General features: G+C 44.6%; 1 protein-coding gene across 1 annotated transcript; it reads right to left on the reverse strand.

The window, feature by feature from the left end:
- Positions 1–533: 533 nt before the first annotated feature.
- Positions 534–14,198, reverse strand: LOC136160601 (histone-lysine N-methyltransferase PRDM9-like). The gene is made up of 10 exons (XM_065924531.1): positions 14,123–14,198; positions 13,601–13,717; positions 13,189–13,296; positions 9,023–9,072; positions 7,069–7,225; positions 6,144–6,245; positions 5,659–5,930; positions 5,165–5,232; positions 3,903–4,096; positions 534–2,230 (listed from the first exon to the last, which is right to left on the reverse strand). The coding sequence occupies exons 1-10, from the start codon at positions 14,196–14,198 to the stop codon at positions 534–536; spliced, it is 2,841 nt and encodes a 946-aa protein (XP_065780603.1).
- Between the last annotated feature and the right edge of the window lie 7,467 nt (positions 14,199–21,665).

Below are 21,665 nucleotides of genomic sequence, written 5' to 3' on the forward strand. Positions count from 1 at the left end.
TAACTGAGTTGGCTCCAGAATTATGCCTCCCCTGGGGTTCAGCTACCACTGGACCCCACTGCTGTCAGTAATAACGGGGAATGAGTACATAGTCTGGGATTCAGATTTGTTTGGAGACAAAATTTGTTAGAAGAGACCTAAAAAACCACGAAGGCAATTGGCATGAACATCCCCAGAACACTTAAGAAACCCTCTGCGGTTTATATACCTCCTCTCCTGTCATGAAAGTGGAAGGTCTATTTAACAAATGATTCTGTGCTTATCACACTCTTTCTTTAAAATATTTATTATATATTTATTTATACGGCTGTGCTGTGTCTTAGTTGCAGCATGTGGGAGCTAGTTCCCCAACCAGGTATTGAACGTGGGTCACTGCATTGGAGTTTTGATCCCTGGACCACCTGGGAATTCTCTGCTCATACTCGTGGGGACAGTAACGGGTCACAGGCCTCCTCTGAGGCCCCCTTAGAGCTGAGGCATGGGGTGGCTGCAGAAATCCTCCTGTGGCTAAGGTGTGGTTTGTTGCTCATGACTCACTCACACTCCCTGCAAACATAGGTCTTCTCCCCTGTCTGTGTCCTCTGGTGTCTGATGAAATCTATCTTCTGAATGAAGCTTCGCCCACACTCCCCGCAAACACAGGGCTTCTCTCCTGTGTGTGTCCTTTGGTGTTTGATGAGGTTGAAGTTCTTACTGAAGCTTCGCCCACACTCCCCGCAAACATAGGGCTTCTCCCCGGTGTGTGTTCTCTTGTGTGAGATGAGATTTGACTTATCACTGAAGCTTCGCCCACACTCCCCACAAACATAGGGCTTCTCTCCTGTGTGTGTCCTCTGGTGGGTGATGAGGAGGGACTTCCGACTGAAGCTTTGCCCACACTCCCCGCAAACATAGGGCTTCTCCCCTGTGTGTGTCCTCTTGTGTCTGATGAGATTGGCCTTATCACTGAAGCTTTGCCCACACTCCCCGCAAACATAGGGCTTCTCTCCCCTGTGTATCCTCTCGTGTGTGATCAGGAATGACTTATTGCTGAAGCTTCGCCCACACTCCCTGCAAACATAGAGCTTCTCCCCCGTGTGTGTCCTCTGGTGTCTGGTAAGGACTGACTTATTGCTGAAACTTCGCCCACACTCCCTGCAAACATAGGACTTCTCCCCTGTGTGTGTCCTCTGGTGGGTGATGAGGAGGGACTTCCGATTGAAGCTTCGCCCACACTCCCCGCAAACATAGGGCTTCTCCCCCGTGTGTGTCCTCTGGTGTGAGATGAGATGGGACTTCTGACTGAAGCTTTGCCGACAATCCCTGCAAACGTAGAGCTTCTCCCCTGTGTGTGTCCTCTTGTGTCTGATGAGATTGGACTTATCACTGAAGCTTCGCCCACACTCCCTGCAAACATATGGCTTCTCCCCTGTGTGTGTCCTTTGGTGTTTGATGAGGTCGGATTTCTGACTGAAGCTTCGCCCACACTCCCTGCAAACATAGGGCTTCTCCCCTGTGTGTATCCTCTGGTGGATGATGAGGACGGACTTGTGACTGAAGCTTCGCCCACACTCCCTGCAAACATAAGGCTTCTCCCCTGTGTGTGTCCTCTGGTGTGTGATGAGATGGGACTTCCGATGGAAGCTTTGCCCACACTCCCTGCAAACATAGGGCTTCTCCCCTGTGTGTGTCCTCTGGTGTGTGTTGAGGTCTGATTTCTGAGAGAAGCTTCGCCCAGACTCCCCGCAAACATAGGGCTTCTCCCCTGTGTGTGACCTCTCGTGTGTGGTGAGACTTGACCTGTCCTTGGACACTTGCCCACACTCTCCGCATGTGACCCTCATAATCCCTGAGACCCCAGCCCCCGTGAGCAATGTGCCTGTGTCCTCTGGATTCAGTTTCTGGCTTGTGCTGGGCTCGTCTTTCATTCTCTCATAAACCCCAGAACCCCCCATTTGTCCTCCGGGTGAGTAGGAAGAGACCCTTGAAATCCTCTTCAGCCTTACACTTTTCAGCAAAGCTTGGGGCCTGTCCTTGGCCTCCTGACCCTCTGGTTTGTCGCTCGGGCTGTGTGGATCTGAGTATCGCTGATTTTGACTGCCTGGGCAGGGATCCTCTGGTTGAAGGTCTCTTTCAGATGGTCTCAGGAGGGTCTGAGAGGGGTGACTGCATTGGATGTGTCGGCTGAGGAATTCCTGACTGGAGAAGGCCAGAGAGCACGAGGCACATCGGTGGATCTTGGGCTTCGGTTCTGCTGAAAGTGGAAGCTTTTGTCATGTAGCTGGTTTGCCATTGTCAGGCCCTCCCCACTCATCATCTAATTGTTGACAGTGCACGATCTGTCTCCCATCAAGTGTCTTTACAGTCCACTTTTCCATTCCACTGTTATTCTCTACATCTACAGAAATCCAGGAAGCGGGTGTCAAGGGCCTTTTCTACATATCACCCAGATAGGGACCTTCCAGCAGCAGCAGAGGCAACAACTCTCCTGATAGAGGTGGATCTGCAGGGACTTTCCCTGCGGGTAATTATCGGAAATGTCATGTCACAGTGGCCACAGGTATTTACCCTACTGAGGGATAAGACTTGGTGAATTAGGTGACATCTCCTGAGAGGCTCCCTGTCAGGGGAAAGGGTCTACTAAGTTAGGGGTGCCTGGCCTGGAGCTCTCTGCATATGGGGGGCAGCACGGGGGGTGGTTAGAGCAGCTGTGAGTAAATCTGACTTTGTGGCTCCTTGTTCAAAGAGCAGCCTTTGTGCCGATCTCTGCAGGAAGTGGGTTTGAGACTGGATGAGACCGAACGGCCCAGGTCCGACTGGCTACAGGTCTGGTTATTGCTGCCCAAACTGGTTCAAAAATTGCTCCTCTCTCAGTCTCCCATAAATCATAAAATAATTCCATATCCTTTCTCAAGCCTCACCAGTACTCATAGCTTATTTATTTCATTCAGGCCTAGTCCACTTAACATGCACTAGGAAGCCCTGTTTAAAAATACATGTCCAGCAAGACTCTTCACACCTTCACTCCCAAGCATCTTCAGACAGCCCACTCTTCCCTCATGTCTGGCAATGAACTGACCTCTGAGGACACTCCCCGCTGCTGTCTCTTCCCAAAAGTGAACCAAAGCATCGTCTTAGCACAGAGAACATGCTGCTTGCAGCTGAAAGCCTCGCGGTTGTTCTGTGTCACCCAGGAGGACCCCTGGGGCCTGCACGTGGACACAGGCACTGAAGCTTCCGTGTTCCGTCCAGCCTCCTTCCTCTCCCTCTGTGCTTCCTCCCGCGACCCCTTGCATGACCTCTCTTCCCCGTCCTGGCACTGTGGCACTGGCTGCTCCCCTGCCTGGAATCCTTCCCCGCAGGTCTTATCTCTGCAGAGGCCCTGCCGCACCGTCCTGCACCGCACCCCACCCTCTGCTCACGCTGACCCGAGGCACGTTCCCTGCGCTGGTTTTCCTCAGCACCAGCCCCTGTCTGGTATGAAGCCCCTGCTGCCCCAGGGCAGTGGTTCTGTCTGTTTCGGGGCGTGGAGCCCCGTCTGGCACAGAGCGTGAACTCACATGACAACGGACTGGAAAAGGAACTGAATGCGCATCACTGTACACGTGTCGCTTAGAAATGGGAGGAAATGAAGCAGAAACAAATAAAGGGCAGAGAGGTGGTAGGTGATAGAAAACTTGGAATTTGCTTCTAAGCTTTTCAGCAGAAGGTGATGTTACATATTATTTTGTATGAAGTATTAAAAATTAGAACAAGCATTTTTAATATAAAAAATTTTTCCTAACAATCATATGAAAAGAATCAAATTCTCAGGCATTTTAATTGCAACTCAACTGACTTTGGACTGGTTGTCCTCTGCTTCGAAATCGGACCACGGAGGCTCCCAGGATGGGGTGGGGTGCTGGAAGAGGGGAGACACTCACCTCTCCCGGCCGCGAGCTCACTCTTCCCCCTGCTGTTCCACTTGATGCCAAGGTCCTGACCATACTCGTCCCCGTACCAGACCAGCAGCTCACAGCCCGGCCTGACCACCTGGCAGGTTCGGTAGAAGATCTGCCCGTGATACTGGAAGGCCACCAGGTTCTGCTCCTCGTCGTCCCGGGCACAGTTCACATACCTGGGGTCGAGGCCGGGAAAGGGAAAGAAACCTCAGGTGACGAGTGCCCTCCACTCTCCTCCCATGCCCAGCTCCTTGCCTTCCGCCTCTGAGGCCGCCCCTCATGTGGACCTTCTGTTCACACCTTGGACCAGGCCATGTGAATTCCCATGCTTTTCTCTCCTTACCTAAGTAGCCATTTTCCATAGCCCAGTTCCAGACTCATCTCCAACTGGACTGTCCGTGAGGTTGGTGACCTTCAGCTCCTCTAAACTCTGAATTAAGTTCTCTTTCATCCTCAGGACTTGGGGCTCCTTGGCTAAATGCAGCCCTCAGCACTCACCCCAGCCTGCCTTCTCTCCCAAGGCTTTCTCCCATCTCCCCACGTGTATCCAGGGTCCTATTCGCTTGCCCACCCCCTCCCACGGAAACTTGGAGAGAGCTCTGATATAGCTTGAGACACGGAACAGTAATAGTTTGTTCACTGTCTGCCTGCCCCGATGAAAGGAGAGGCCCTCAGAGAATGGCCCTGCTCAGGGCCAAGCTGCCCCCCATTCCTTCTGAGGCCTCAGGGCCCACTTCTCACTGGAACCAAGCCTGCGGAGGTTGTTGCCCACAGGGAGTCAAGGTCTCCTGTGTTAGGTCATCCTGGCGTGTGCAGTTACTCAAAGATAGAAAAAATAAGGTTACTGCTCCTAAAATCAATTGGCTAATGTCTGTTTGCAGTATGTTGTCCAAAAGGTCATGGCTTGTGTGATCTGCTTCAGTACCGAAGTTCACTGTCTAACCTGAACCATAAAGTGCGTGGTAAGTGTCCATTAAGTGAGTTAAAGTGTCCCTGGTGAATCTCAACGCTTCAAGTTGTTTTCAAGTCCACCAGTTTTGTTCAGCATATAGACTTGTATCTTGACAGCACATGCCATATTTTTATTTCCTTCTTTCCAGTGTCTTTTGAAATGAAAGAGAATGATATGGAGGGAAAATAGGAAAGAAGGTGTGAGAACTGTTGAGGAAGCCGGGTTGAGAAGGAAAGGGGCGTGGGATGGAGGGAGTCTCAATGTCTACACACTGCAGACTCACTGCACTCACCTCATCCAGTTGGCCCAAGACGTGTCCTTTCCATCCACATACTCGTAGCAGTTCCTCCCTTTGGTGATCTGAGGGTCAGAGAAAGAGTTACAAGCTTTCCTCTTTATTATTATTTTTTTTGGTAGGAAACAATAGAAGAGCTATTTGCCTGTGTAGTCACTGGTGTTTTTCAGCCTGCATGGATTCAACTGCCTGTTGGACCACAGGGTAAGCTCCTTACACATCATTCCAAGTCTGAATCTCTTGGTTCATTGAAGGCAAGGGCTCCACAAGGGAGGAGTCACTTCTGTGTATCTCTACACTGTGCTCCCACCTCTCCTCTGACCTTTAGATGGAAGTCCTCTGTTCACATCCAGGACACACAGTACCCAGGGCTGCCCGTGTCATTGCCGACCGTGTTATCACCATCTGTGTCCTTCCATGTAGACATGAAGTACCCCCAACCACATACAAGCGGTTAGAGGCCAGAGGACAGGGAAACGGGTGATTCTCACCAGCCAGGCGTATCCACTGTTGGCGGCCTCTTCATCGTCTGTGATCTGGCCCTCATAGGGTCCAAAGTGCAGGCCCAGCGGCAGATCGGACGCCTCATTCCACACTCCAAGCCCAGCGTCAGGGATGCCCGACAGTCTGATGCTTAACCCAGGGGGCAGAGTGAGGGCTGAGCGGTTGGCATGCCCCTTTTCCACTGCACAGTCCTTTACAAAGGTTGGGGGCCCATGGGCAGCACAGCTGTCGATGAAGAAATTCTGACACTCCTCACAATCTGGAGGTGAGAACAGGGATGAGAGGAGGTATCGTGATGTTTCTGGTCGTAAAGACCTTCAGAAAGAACTGGGGCATTCATGGCATTTGGCCTCGATCCTGTACCCCAAGTCATACAGGAAGGGGATGGCCAGGGGACCAAATGGTGAGGTGAGGTTAGTGAACCAAGGCCTCATTGCCCCTTCTCCGTGAGTGGGCCAGCGGGGTCACTCACAGAGGTAGTCGTCATCCTGAGGCTCGCTGACCTCTTGGTACACGTGGCCCTTTCTTTCCCGTAGACTGTACCTCTTCACTCCTGTCTCCTTTCCTCTGAATTCTAAGATGTAGAACAGAAGCTAAGCAACGCTGGTGGGGTTCGGGGGGTTAGTCCCATTTTATCAGAAAGTGTGAGATCTCCTACCTGTCCATCTATACACTTTGTTAAAACTTTCTTACATGTATTTTTCAAACTTTTACTTTTGTAATTTTATGCTTTTATGATACAATATTAATTTCTTGGTCAGACTGCATGGCTTGTGGGATCTTAGTTCCCTGGCCTGGAATGGAACTCACACCTCCTGCAGTGGAAGCCTGGAGTCTTAACCACTTAACCGCCAGGAAATCCCTTCTCTATACTTTGCTTCTTCTCCCTTTAACTACAGGTTCAGGAGACTGAGGCTCCACTGACCACAGATGCCCAGTTCAGTGATAGCATCTTGCACTTCTTGTTAGTAGGTTTAACTTCCAAACCATCTTACTTAGGAAATAGTTCAATGACACATCTACTCAGAAAATATATGTTAAGGGCACATGACATGTAAGGCATTGAGCAGAGTTCTGGACATAAACACTAACAAAGGTTGGTTCCCATTATCACAGCTGGATGTACTGAACTACATGTAGGTGTCATTTATGCCTTAAACTTGCATTTAATGGAAGGCTTTCAAGCACTGTATGAGTCATGTATCCTTATCCTCACTTTACAGATAGCAATCAGGACCTCAGAAAATGTATAAGATTTTCCCAAGGCCCCAGTGCTAACTTCATGTCTCAGATCAGTCCAGCTTAAACCCCGCCTACCCAAAGTCCACCCCACAGACCTAGGCCATACTTATTAGTTTTTCTGCAGGGATTGGAGGAACTTCCCAAATTTCTCTTACCGACTTTTTGTCTGGGGTGCTGTCCAGGGGTCCTTGCTTTTCTGTGATGGGGCACTGGTTTCTGAGCCTGGTTGGAGCCACTTGTCTTCAGCGATTTTGCTGCTCCCGGCAATTCCTTCAATCTAGATTCATTACTTAATGGTGTCCTGGACATTCTCTTCCATGTGAGTAAAAGACAACATGCATTTCTTTAGTTCTTTAAGACTTTATGAAGTGTTTTCACATGCATGACTTGAGTTAATACTTTGACAATTCTTGGAAATACCTGATTTGGGGGGAGGGGGGTCTGAACATTGGAGTGTAAGAAAAGGACCTAGGTGGATAGGGAATCAAAACTAGAATTCATATCTTAAGGTTCTTCCCTTTCAACTTTCTGCATAAAAGTGAGAGTAAGGCAGGGAGAAAAGCTGGAGTTCAGGGAAAGAAGAGGGTAAGGGCTGGTAGAGAGATCCAGTGGTTTCTCTTAATTAGTTGCCCTTTGACGGACGAGGACGTATGGAAAATTACAGAGGGGACAAAGCACATGTGGAAAATAAGGTGACAGAGCAGTGAGATTAAGAAGAGAAAAGACGATTGGCAGAATCACATTTAGACAATAAAGCAAATGAGATGAAAGCTGCAGGTTGCCATGTCCTAGCGACAATGTTTGGAATTAAAGTAGCTGGTCTCATCAGTTCTCCTTGAACAAGGCTGTATGACCAGCTGGTTCTCCTCAGTTTCCTGATACATGAATTGGTATACAGGCTAATTCTTAATATTATAGTGATGTTGAAATTTAATAACCTTCTACAAATTGTTGTGTGAGCTATTTAATACAGTAAGAACGTGAATGTACATCCCTCACGTATCAATTTATTCCCTCAACTGCCACTATATTTCAAGTGTGGCTCAGAGATACTATCTTCAGCATCCTTTGACCTTTCTACTCCTAGATGAATGCTTAAATGTGGAGTCACTCACTCACGAACCAATCAGGGGGCACTTTGGGGCTTTGAGGTGGGCCTGGACTTCTGAGAACTAATTGGTGTGGGCCAGGATCTCAAACCTCACAACACAGGAGCAGGCTAAACAAATGATTACAAACAGGAGAGTTGCTAATTAGAGCTCAGTGGAAGGAGTTGTTACTCCCTCCTATAAGAATGAGCATTTGAAATGATGCCCAGATGATGAGTTTCTACTCAAAAGCAGATAATCTATGTGAAGTCCTTCTGTTATTTTCTTATTTGTTGCTTTTCAGTCATAAACCTGAGGCTTATCAGGGTTGTAAGTTGCTTCCTCTTATTGAAGTGAGAGGCTCTGAGGTAGGGATCCTGTCTCCTTCTTCATCAAGGACTGTCCACTCTACAAACTGCCCAGCATGTCCTTAAGCTCCTTCATCTTTGACTGTCCACTCTACAAACTGCCCAGCATGTCCTTAAGCTTCCCTTATTCAGATGTTTTAGCATATCCCTCCCTAGCAAAGCACAAAAAACTGAGGTTGAAAACATCTCTCAGATGAATGATATAAAGATGTATGAATAAGCTTCATAGAACTATGGAAGTTTTAATCAGTTTGTAAGGGATTTAGAGAACGTGCCTTGGTTTAGATTGCACTTCCAGTGATACTGTGATCTCAGGTATATAATCAAATGTTTCTTACCTTTTCTTTGTATCTATAATGGTGATAGCTCTATACCTACTTATAGGTACTGTAGGATTGATTTAAGGTTTAAGCAAGTTTATTCACATAAAATGCTTAAAGTCTGAAACATTATGAAAATAATGTAACAACAGAACCGCCTACTACTCTTGTTGTTCTTACTAACTGCAAAGATGGTGATGATATCAGACATTGTGCTAAAGATTCAGGACAGGAAGGCACCGGTCTCCAGGATCTCTGTGTTTTCTCCTATTCTCACCTGTGACTGGATCCATGAGGAGGATATTTTGGCAACAGGATTTGGGAAATACTCACTTTCTGGTGTTTACTGTGCTCCACTCTGAAGGGCATCGAAGAAGGTTTACCTAAAAAACGATGAGAATCAGTGTTTTGGTTGGGAAATGTTTCCAAACTCTGGGTATTCTAATTAAGGACACATAATTCTAAGCCAGAGAGTGACAAAGACAATGATTACCAAAGGAGGAATGGAAAATGATTTCTGTATCATCAACTGCCATGGTTCCACTGGGAGCATTACATAATTTACTTAAAAGTAAAAAAAAATATGAAACTTCATCCGTGCCTCATCTGATGTTCATAAAATATTTAATAAATTTAATAGTCTATCATGACAAAAGTTCTCAAAAATGTAGGAATAGGAGGAAGTGACTGCAATATAATAAATGTCATATTTTGAAAGTCGACCTCTAACATCATAGTCATCAGTGAGAAAGATCAAGGAAAAAAACCAAGGATGCCCATTATCAAATTTCTGTTCACCATAATATTAGAACTCCTAGCCAGCGCTGTAGGTTAGAAATGGAAACAAAAGGCTTCCATTTGGAAAGAAAGAAGTAAAATTCTGTCTGCTCACAGGGGCATGGTTTGATGTGCAGAAAAATCTTTAAATCCCCACACACAAAATACCTGCACAGAAAGTTGCATGGTACAAAATCAACACTCAAATATCTTTTCATGCATAAAGAATGACCATTCCACAAAGAAAAATAAGAAAACAATCCTATTTAGTTTTTATTTTTTTGAAGCTATAGTCAAGAGCTAGATTAAAAAAAATATTTATTTTTATTTCTTTGTTTGTGTCAGGACTTTGTTGCAGCATGTGGCATCTAGTTCCCTGACTAGGGACTGAACCCAAGTTCTCTGCATTGGGAGTGTGCAGTCTTAGCCATTGGACAAAAATGTTATTTATGATAGCATTGAGAAGAATGAAGTAATTAGGAGTAAACTTAGGGAGATCAGACTTATATGTTGAAAACTACAAAATATTGCTGAAAGGAGTCTGATATAAATAAGTAGATAGGTGTCTCATGTTTATGGATTTGGAGGTTTAATATGATTAAGGTGTTCATACTACCCAAAGTAATTTAAAGATTCAAAGCAATTCCTACTAAAATTCACGGAATTTTTTTCAGATACAGAAAATCCATCCAACAGTTAACACGGAATCTCAGAGCACCCCAAATAGGCAAAGCAATCGTAGAAAGAACAGCAAAGCTGGAGGCCTCTGATTTCAGAACACACTACAAAGGGACAGGAACCAAAAGAGTGTGGATTTGGCAAAACGTGTGTGCTTAGTCGCTCAGTCTTCTTGACTTTCTGTGACCTTTTGGACTGTAGCCCACCAGGCTCCTCTGTCCAGGGGATTTCTCAGGCAAGAATACTGGACAGGGTTGCCATTCCCTTCTCCAGGGGATCTTCTTAACCCATGGATTGAACCCGCATCTCCTGTGTCTCCTGCACTGAAGGCAGATTCTTCACCTGCTGAACCACTGAGCAAGCTGGCTGGCATAAAGGCAGATACGTCAATCAATGGAAGAGAATAGACAGCCAGAAATCAACTCTTGGATACATGGTCTAATGATCTTCATCTAGGGTGTCAAGATAATGGGGAAAGTTTACTCCCTGTAATGAATGGTGCTGGGGAAGCAAACTAACCATATTCAAAATAATGAACATCTTACATCTTGAAGAAAAATCAACTCAGAATGGATTAAAGACCTAAATGCAAGACTTGATAAGACTCTTAGAAGAAAACAAGGGTGAAGCTTCAGGACACGGAATCAGCAATGATTTCTTAGATATGGTGCCAAGTGCACAAGTATTAGTAACAAAGTAAAAATAGACAAAGGAGATTAATCTTAAAACCTCTGTGCAGCAAAGGACACTGAACAGAGTTGAAAAGGCCACCTGTAGAATGGTAGAAATATTTGTAAAATATGCATCTGATAAGGAGTTAATAAGCATACACCAGTATGAAGGCTACCTATAAGCCACGAAGAGAACCTGATGAACCATGATGGCACCTTGATATCAAATTTCCATGCTCCAGCATTTTAAGAAAACAAATTTCTGGGTTTAAGGAATGCAGTTTTGTTATGGCAGTCTGAGCTGACTAACAGTGAGAGAAGGAATTGACTAGACATTTCTCCAGAGAAAATACACAAATGGTAACAAACAGGAAAAGATGCTCAATATTACTAATCAATAGGGACATACAAATTGAAACCTTCTGTGATGGGCAATATGTATAAGAAGACAATAGCAAGTTTGGTATGGATATGGAGAAATTGGAACCCTTATACACTACAGTTGGCAATGTAAAATGTTACAAGCTTTCTAGAAAAGAGTATGGAATTTCCACAGAAAATTATAAGTGCTGTATGATCTAGCAATCCCACTCAAGAGTGTGTTTCCATAAAAAATTGAAAGCAAGATATTGACTAAATAGTGGGCAAATGCATGGTCATTGCAGCATTATTCCCAATGGGCGAGATTGTAAGCAATCTAAATGTTCATTGGTGGATAAAAATAAAGATTATATATGAGATATATCTTATAGCTCTTATATCCACATGCACCCAACAGAATGTTTTGAAGCCTTAAAAAAGAATTCTGTCATATACTACATCAAGGATGGGCCTTGATGATATTATACTAAGAGAAATGAACCAATCAAAAAAGACAAATATGGCCTGATTCCATTTCTCTGAGGCATCTAAATTAATCACATCCATGGAAACAGAAAATATAATCATGGTTGCCAAGTGCTATGAGGAGGAAATAGGAGAATTGTTCCTCAGTGGGTTAGGGCTTCAGTCTCGCAAGATGTAACACTTCTACAGACTTGTTGTACAGCAATGTGTGTATATATCCTCGGTGGCTCAGCAGTCAAAAACCCACCGGCAATGCAGGAGATGCAACAGATGCAGGCTCAATCCCTGGCTTGGGAAATCACCTGGAGGCAGGACATGGCAACCCACCCCAGGATTCTTGCCTAGAGAATCCCATGGACAGAGGAGCCTGGTGGGCTCCAGTCTATGGGGACGCAGAGTCAGCCATGACTGAGCGATTAGCACTGTGGCCACTAACACTAACGTGTACATAGTTAGCAGCGGTGTGCCATACACTCAGAAACTGTTAAAAAGGTAAATAAAGACGAGCAGGCGTATGGTGAACCGAGGCGTATGTATTCACTATGAAGAGTCTCTCCTTATGTCAAAACCTTTGCAGACAACCAAATGTTTAGTTTTCATGTCCCTTTCCCTAGTTTTAATAACCTAAGGGGATAGAGGGACATCCCTGGAACACAGTGGATGAGAATCTGCCTGCCAATGCAGAGGACACAGGTTTGATGGCTGGTCCAGGGAGATGCCACTTTCTGCGGGGCAGCTAAGCCTGTGTGTCAAAAACTCCAGAGCCTGCACGTGCTCTGCAACGAGAAGACACTCACCGGAACCAGAGAAAGCCCGTGAACAGCAACAAAGACCCAGTGCAGCCAAAACTAAATAAGTAATTTTTAAAAACCTGGGAGAACAGAAATCCATACTTGGAGAATCATAGAACTATGTAAATTGTTTTCTCCAGTCAAGCAGATTAAATCTGCAAAACTGTTTGAGCAGCAGAAGAGGAAGTGAGGTGCTCACTTCTATTTTATAATAAGTGTACTTCATTTTATTTACCTGATGCCATCTCTGGTCAGTGAATGTGGGAAAGATCATGGAGAATAAATAGTTCTCTCCAATCCTTTCCCAGAATCAAAATAAAGAATTAATTTAACGTTAGGGTAAGAAGATCATTGGTTTTGTTTTATATACATATATAAATAATGTATCTTGACATAATATGTTAATCATTTCCTCTTTGAAGAGATTTAATCCAATAACCAATAACCAATCTCTTTGGGGAATTTATTCATAAGGTTTGTTTAACTGCCTTTCACTAAGAATGTTTAGCAAAAATAATTCTTTTTTAAAAGAATGGTAAATTTTAACAATAAAACTTTTGAGAATTACACTGGAAAACCTATACATTCATCTTCATTCAGGCTAATGTCAATACTCAGCCACAGCCACTTTGGAATGCTGAAAATTATGTTTTCCTTGCTGCCGGCTGAGATGTAGTTGAGACCTAAGCCCAGGCTGGTTTCAGGAAGAAACGTCCACATCCTCCTGGCCTCTCACCTTGCTGCCTTGGTGTCCATTCTTCATCAGAATCCTCAGTGTCATCTCCCTGGGGCTTGATGACCTGCCTGCGGGGATGCATGAAATCTGGTCGAGTGGCTCTGAAACCTGGAAAGAAGCAAAACATTTGTTCTAAGAAGGGGAAACAAAGCATAGAAGCAATAGAAAGTGTCACAAAGTCAGGGAATCTGTAGGATGTGCTGGGGGAATCTAGAACAAGGCAAGAGGTGAGCTCTGCACTAGAGGGTCACCCTCCCTCTGGTACAGAACTGCAAACATTTCCTCCAGGTTAGTCTCCACACAAAAGGGAAGTGTGAGCAGGTGAGGCCACCTAAGAGCAGGCCAAGTGAACACAGGGTGAAGACCTGTTTCATGTTTCCCAGGCTCACAGGCGCCCAGCACTTCCTGTTACCTATAGCAATCAGCGCTTCGTAGTTTCTTTTCACATTCCTATATCGGATTTTTTCCCATTCTCCCATCTCTTCCCATTCTTCCTTGGAGAAGTATACGGAGATGTCTTTGAAAGCATCTTTGGCCTAAGGGAAACAATAGATTTCATCAGTGATTTACTAATCTAAGTCAGACCTTAGAGCTGGGCCTTCTCCTCCACCTTTTGAGCAGGGAATAGCCTGAAGCTCCTGGATGGTCTGTGTGAGACAGGGATGAAGACTTTCCTTCCCGACTGTGTCCTCCTTAACTGAACAAACACTGAGAATTTTCCTAACTCTCCCTGGACACAGAGCAGTTGAGAAGCTAGTGTCCCGTTTTGTCCCTCTCCACCGCACCATCTCAGACAGGACCAGGCGTTCCCATCCTGTGTACGGTCACAGGGAAGTTCACTCAGCTGCCAAGGCAAGCAGTCTGTGGTGCTTCAGGGACCAGCGCCATGTCCTTCCTATAGAGCTGGCTTCGAGCCCTGCTTTGCTGCCTCCACCTCTCACCGTGGACTTCCGCTCTGTTCTCCCGGCATCTCCCTCAGTGCTCTCCTCTGGAGACCTGTTCGGCCTCATGGCCATTGGAGTGCTCAAGGCCAAGGTGCCTGTGGAAGAAAAAGGTTCTGAGATAGCCCAGACCACTGTCCAGAGCCTGAGCTGCCTGCCTTGGGTGGAGTGTCCAGGGCAGGAAGGTGAGGGGAAAGTCAGGGTGAGGGTATTGGTGGGATGGACGGATCCTGACTAGATATGACAGATCAGCCTAATATGAACTAGATTTGGTTTCTTTGGTTCCCCTACAATTCAGTCCCTCTGAGGGAAGGCACTGGGAGGGATGTGTCTGTGGGTGACGGAGGGATTCTCGAGGAGACCCGGAAACCCCTACCTGCTGGACTGGGGTCAGGCTGAAATCAGGGCTCTGTTCCAGTGAAGCAGAGGGAATGTTTCTCCAAGAAGGGTTTTGAGGATCTCCTCCTGCGGACTCAGAAATATCTGGGCATAACGAGGGTTCTACGTCTAAGGGAGAAGTCGCTCGGCTTGAGGAGATCTGGGTCCCACGGGCTGAAGTAACTGGGGTCCTCAGACAGAGGGGACTGGGGATCTTTTGTCTGATGTAGAATGCACAGGGTGAGAAAACTTGGGATCTGTGAGGCTGAGGAAATCGGGGGTTTCTTATTAAGGGACTTTAGGGCTCCGATAGGCAGGACAGTTAGGGTCTTGAGGAGGACGAGTTTTAAGAGCTCCCAGGCGGAGGTATTCAGGGTCTCCGAGGTTTAGGAAATTTGCTGTCACTGCGAGTGGTATTTTTAGGGTGCCTCAGGCTGAGGGGAACTGGGGTTAATCTAGGTATTTGAGTGTCGCAGCACTAGGGGATTCGGTGTTTCTGTGGGTGAAGGGACTTGTAATCCCCGAAGCTGACGAGACGCAAGCCCCCTTCAGATTAGGACTCAGGTTACTCAAAGTTGACAGGATTTCGGGCCTCCCTCCCTGGAATTTGAAGCCATCAGGCTAAGAGTTTACCAGAAGTGCGCAGGACGCGTTCCCTTCAGCCTCCCCGCTGTTCTGCCGCACTGCCCACCCTGTCCCCAGGAACGCTAGAGGTTCAGCGAAGTCGAGTCCTTCGGCGCTGAGGTGAAGTGACAGGCCAGCAGCCTGCCTGTACCCTGTCAGGCACAAGCGACCAATCGGCGTTGTGACTGAGGCGGTCTGGCCAATAGGCGCTCGGAGAATGCGGAGCGCGATGGAGGCCCCGCCCCACCGCTCGGGGATTGGCTGCTCTGTGGGCGGGTCTGTCACGCCTCCAGTGCGCAGGCGCAGCTTGGCTGGTCTCTTTCTTTTCAGGCATGGCCTCTGAGGCCTGGATCCTCAGGTCGGCGGGTTGTCCTCAGGCTGAATGTTTCTTTCCAGTGCCCTCAACTGGTATATCGGCTCCACCAGACTGAAACCGCACTCCGGGAGTTTATCCTAGGCCCACTGTGCCCTGCCTTACCAAATCCAGTTTTGGCGAGAACTCTTATGTGGTGAGTACTGCATTATTCAAGGGAAACGGTGTAATTAACTACATTCTGATGAGATGCACGATAAACACCGTATGGTCAAAGATTTAAACACAATGCGTGGAATAAGGATGTTAGAAAAAACTTGGAGGATTTTTAACCTGAAAGTAGAAGTGGCACTGATGAGCCATCTGTTTATTTAATGTAGGTATGGAAAGTCTTCAGAAATGAGGTATAAGTAAAACGTCAGAGCCTTGCAAGTGTTTTCTGTAAGCCAAGGCATCGATCTGGAGGACTGTGGATCCATAGAGCTGGGTTTGCCTGACACCTACTGGCCTCACAAGATAAAATAGGGACAGTGTTTCTGGCCCTTAGCTAGCTTTGCTCACAGAAAAATAATGTGATTTCCATGCATTGGAAGCAAAGCGACCGATTGTAGAATTAGCATCAAGTGGTGTTTGGGAGTCTGCATGGAGAAATATTACCAGAAAACCGAGTTTACCTCTTGGTGGTTGTAGAGCTAGAAGGTACAACGCAGCCAAAGCTCATGGGAAGGAAAAGTGTATTAATTGCAGAACCATGGGGAACACCATGGAGCTTTCCAGAACAGTGTCTCTGTAAAGCACAAATTTGGGTAAGCTTTAATCTATGAGTACAGGCATGTTCTGGCTTCTGTGGTGACTCAGATGGTAAACAATCTCTGCATAGTAGAAGACCCGGGTTCAACCCCTGAATGAGGAAGATCCCAAGAGGAGGGCGGGGCAGTCCACTCCAGTATTGTTGCCTGGAGAATCCCATGGACAGAGGATCCTGGTGGTCCATGATGTTGCAAAGAGTCAGACATGAGTGAGTGACTAATATTTGAACTTTACAGGCATGTTCATTAAGGGTCTTGGGCTGTGGGAGACTCCAAGCTTCAGTTGATTGAAGTCTTGAGAGTCAGAACCAGTCACCATTAGCATCCCTTACATTCCAGCTCGTCTGGTATACATATAGCTATCTATTCTTGATATAGATATAGATATCTATTCTTCTTCGTATTCTTTCCCCTTATCAGTTCAATTCAGTCACTCAGTTGTGTCTGACTCTTTGCAGCCCCATGGACTGTAGCACGCCAGGCCTCCCTGTCTATCAGTAACGCTCGGAGTTTACCCAAACTTGTGTAAACTGAGTCGGTGATACCATCCAACCATCTCATCCTCTGTCATCCCCTTCTCCTCCTGCCCTCAATCTTTCTCAGCATCAGGGTCTTTTCAAATGAGTCAGCTCTTCACATATGGTGGTCAAAGCATTGGAGTTTCAGCTTCAACATCAGTCTGTCCAATGAACACTCAGGTCTGATCTCGTTTAGAATGGACTGGTTGGATCCCCTTGCAGTCCAAGGGACTCTTGAGTCTTATCCAACACCACAGTTCAACATCATCCATTCTTCAGCAGTCAGCTTTCTTCACAGTCCAACACTCCCATCCATACATGACCACTGGAAAAACCATAGCATTAACTAGAGAGACCTTTGTTGGCAAAGTAACATCTCTGCTTTTTAATATACTGTCTAGGTTGGTAATAACTTTTCTTCCAAGGAGTAAGTGTCTTTTAATTTCATGGCTGCAGTCACCATCTGCAGTGATTTTGGAGCCCCCAAGTTAAAGTTAGCCACTGTTTCCCCATCTATTTGCCATGAAGTGATGGGACCAAATGCCATGATCTTAATTTTCTGAATGTTGAACTTTAAGCCAACATTTTCACTCTCCTCTCTCACTTTCAACACGAGGCCATTTAGTTCTTCTTCACCCTCTGCCATAAGGGTTGTGCCATCTGCTTTGCTGATATTTCTCCGGGCAACTTTGAATCTAGCTTGTGCTTCATCCAGCCCGGTATTTCTCATGATGTATTCTGCATAGAAGTTAAATAAGCAGGGTGACAATATATAGCCTTGATATGCTCCTTTCCCAATTTGGAACCAGTCTGTTGTTCCATGTCTGGTTCTGACTTTTGTTTCTTGACTGCATATAGATTTCTCAAGAGGCAGGTCAGGTGGTCTGGTATTCCTATCTTTTGGGAACTTTCCACAGTTTATTGTGACCCACACTGTCAAAGGATTTGGCATCATCTGTAAAGCAGAAATAGATATTTTTTCTGGAACTCTCTTGCTTTTTCGATGATCCAGTGGATGTTGGCAATTTGATCTCTGGTTTCTCTGCCTTTTCTAAAACCAGCTTGAAGATCTGGAAGTTCACAGTTCACGTATTTTTCGAGCCTGGCTTGGAGAATTTTGAACATTATTTTGCTAGTGTATGAGATGAGTGCAATTGTGCAGTAGTTTGAGCATTCTTTGGCATTGCCTTTCTTTGGGATTGGAATGAAAACTGACCTTTTCCTGTCCTGTGGCCACTGCTGAGCTTTCCAAATTTCCTGACAGATTGAGTGCAGCACTTTCACAGCATTATCTTTTAGGATCTGAAATAGCTCCACTGGAATTCCATCACCTCTACTAGCTTTGTTTGTAGTGATGTCTCCTAAGGCCCCCTTGACTTCACATTCCAGAATGTCTGGCTCTAAATGAGTGATCACACCATCATGACTGTCTGGTCCATGAAGATCTTCTTTGTACAGTTCTGCTGTGTTTTCTTGCCACTCCTTCTTAATATCTTCTGCTTCTGTTAGGTCCATGCCATTGATGTCCTTTACTGAGCCCATCTTTGCATGAAATGTTCTCATAAGCATAAGTTTTAAGGTTGCTATTGCAGGGAATGGCCACAAGGCGTCAGAACTTTTTCATGCCCAGTTTTGATTGCCTTGAATGTGAAAACTTTCAAGTTTTAACTCAAGACTGTAATTCGATATGGAATGTACCTGAAAAAACACCCAAAAGCTTGTGTGTTTTTTCTGTACATTCTTATTTATTTATTTTAATATTTTTTTTAGTTTACTGGCAGATCCATGTTGCATGTGGTATTTTTAGTTCCCCGACCAAGTGTCGAACCCTCGCCCCCTGCCTCTGAAGCACAGGATCTTAACCACTAGACTGCAGGGAAGTCCCCCTAAGCTTTATTTTTTTAAAGTAACCTTTATTTCATATTGTAGTAACATTGATATACCATGTGTTGTTGGTGGCAGGTGAACCGAATATATTTTCTATTTTGTTGTTGTTCAGTTGCCGAGTCAGGTCTTGTAGGAGCGTTCCCTTTTCTACAGGCCCTGTTATACTGGTTAGACATCTATTTGTATAAACATAAGTGTACATAAATGTAAATGTCTAGGTACATAGATATGTAAATTTCCAGATAGAGTTATCAATGTCTAGCTATGTAGATATACAAATGACTATATGCATAGAAATAGACTTTCTAGGTATATAGGTGTATAAATACCTAGCTTTATAGAGACATAAATATCTATATAGATAGACATATAAATATATATGTACATGTAGACATAACTATCTATGTATATACAGATGTAAATATCTATTATAGATACATATAGCCATAGATATCTATATACATAGAAATATAAATATCTGTATACATGGAGGATGGTTACATAGTGGACAATGAAGGAGACCACCTTATAGACAAAACAAGTGATACAGATAGTGGCATTTATAAGAGCATACTAGGAGAGTGAAAGATAAACATTTTCAAACAAAGAGAACACAGCTAAGCAAGATGAATATGACTAGTCTTAATCTGATGACAATAAACCAACAAGTCCACGGGGGGTCCGTAGATGATGGCAAAGTCTGGAAGGGTGAGGTAGTGAAAACAAGTTAAATGTTTCATCTTTGTTTACAAAGTATACCTTATACATTTTTGGATTCATACTTGTTACCTCCTTAAATATGTATCATTCTATATATCCTCATATGCCCACATACAAACTGTTTCAACTCAAATCAGGCATAACTCCAACTTGTTGCAGCTCTAGTTAGTCAATAGTTGCAGTTTCATGAAAAAGACACATTGTGATTCTTTTGTATAGACCAGTAATGGTTCGGATTTCTGTATAATTTTTTTTTTTTTTTTTTTTTTTAGAGTCCTTAGAGATCATTTATTTATTTATTTATTTATTTTTAATATTATTTTATTAGTTGGAGGCCAATCACTTCACAACAGTTCAGTGGGTTTTGTCATACATTGACATGAATCAGCCATAGAGTTACACGTATTCCCCATCCCGATCCCCCCTCCCACCTCCCTCTCCACCCGACTCCTCAGGGTCCTCCCAGTGCACCAGGCCCGAGCACTTGACTCATGCATCCCACCTGGGCTGGTGGTCTGTTTCACCATAGATAATATACATGCTGTTCTTTCAAAACATCCCACCCTCACGTTCTCCCCCAGAGTTCAAAAGTCTGTTCTGTACTTCTGTGTCTCTTTTTTTGTTTTGCATATAGGGTTATCGCCACCATCTATCTAAATTCCGTATTATTGTGTTAGTATACTGTAATGTTCTTTATCTTTCTGGCTCACTTCACTCTGTATAATGGGCTCCAGTTTCATCCATCTCATTAGAACTGATTCAAATGAATTCTTTTTAACGGATGAATAATATTCCATGGTGTATATGTACCACAGCTTCCTTATCCATTCATCTGCTGATGGGCATCTGGGTTGCTTCCATGTCCTGGCTATTATAAACAGTGCTGCGATGAACATTGGGGTGCACGTGTCTCTTTCAGATCTGGCTTCCTCGGTGTGTATGCCCAGCAGTGGCATTGCTGGGTCATATGGCAGTTCTATTTCCAGTTTTTTAAGAAATCTCCACACTGTTTTCCATAGTGGCTGTACTAGTTTGCATTCCCACCAACAGTGTAAGAGGGTTCCCTTTTCTCCACACCCTCTCCAGCATTTATTGCTTGTAGACTTTTGGATAGCAGCCATCCTGACTGGCGTGTAATGGTACCTCATTGTGGTTTTGATTTGCATTTCTCTGATGATAAGTGATGTTGAGCATCTTTTCATGTGTTTGTTAGCCATCTGTATGTCTTCTTTGGAGAAATGTCTGTTTAGTTCTTTGGCCCATTTTTTGATTGGGTCGTTTATTTTTCTGGAATTGAGCTTCAGGAGTTGCTTGTATATTTTTGAGATTAATCCTTTGTCTGTTTCCTCATTTGTTATTATTTTCTCCCAATCTGAGGGCTGTCTTTTCACCTTACTTATAGTTTCCTTTGTTGTGCAAAAGCTTTTAATTTTCATTAGGTCCCATTTGTTTATTTTTGCTTTCATTTCCAATATTCTGGGAGGTGGGTCATAGAAGATCTTGCTGTGATTTATGTCGGAGAGTGTTTTGCCTATGTTCTCCTCTAGGAGTTTTATAGTTTCTGGTCTTACATTTAGGTCTTTAATCCATTTTGAGTTTATTTTTGTGTATGGTGTTAGGAAGTGTTCTAGTTTCATTCTTTTACAAGTGGTTGACCAGTTTTCCCAGCACCACTTGTTAAAGAGATTGTCTTTTTTCCATTGTATATCCTTGCCTCCTTTGTCAAAGATGAGGTGTCCATAGGTTCGTGGATTTATCTCTGGGCTTTCTATTCTGTTCCATTGATCTATATTTCTGTCTTTGTGCCAGTACCATACTGTCTTGATGACTGTGGCTTTGTAGTAGAGTCTGAAGTCAGGCAGGTTGATTCCTCCAGTTCCATTCTTCTTTCTCAAGATTACTTTGGCTATTCGAGGTTTTTTGTATTTCCATACAAATTGTGAAATTATTTGTTCTAGTTCTGTGAAAAATACCGTTGGTAGCTTGATAGGGATTGCATTGAATCTATAGATTGCTTTGGGTAGAATAGCCATTTTGACAATATTGATTCTTCCAATCCATGAACACGATATGTTTCTCCATCTGTTTGTGTCCTCTTTGATTTCTTTCATCAGTGTTTTATAGTTTTCTATGTATAGGTCTTTTGTTTCTTTAGGTAGATATACTCCTAAGTATTTTATTCTTTTTGTTGCAATGGTGAATGGTATTGTTTCCTTAATTTCTCTTTCTGTTTTTTCATTGTTAGTGTATAGGAATGCAAGGGATTTCTGTGTGTTAATTTTATATC

Source organism: Muntiacus reevesi, chromosome 1, assembly GCF_963930625.1.
Source record: "Muntiacus reevesi chromosome 1, mMunRee1.1, whole genome shotgun sequence".
In the NCBI taxonomy this organism is placed as follows: domain Eukaryota; kingdom Metazoa; phylum Chordata; class Mammalia; order Artiodactyla; family Cervidae; genus Muntiacus; species Muntiacus reevesi.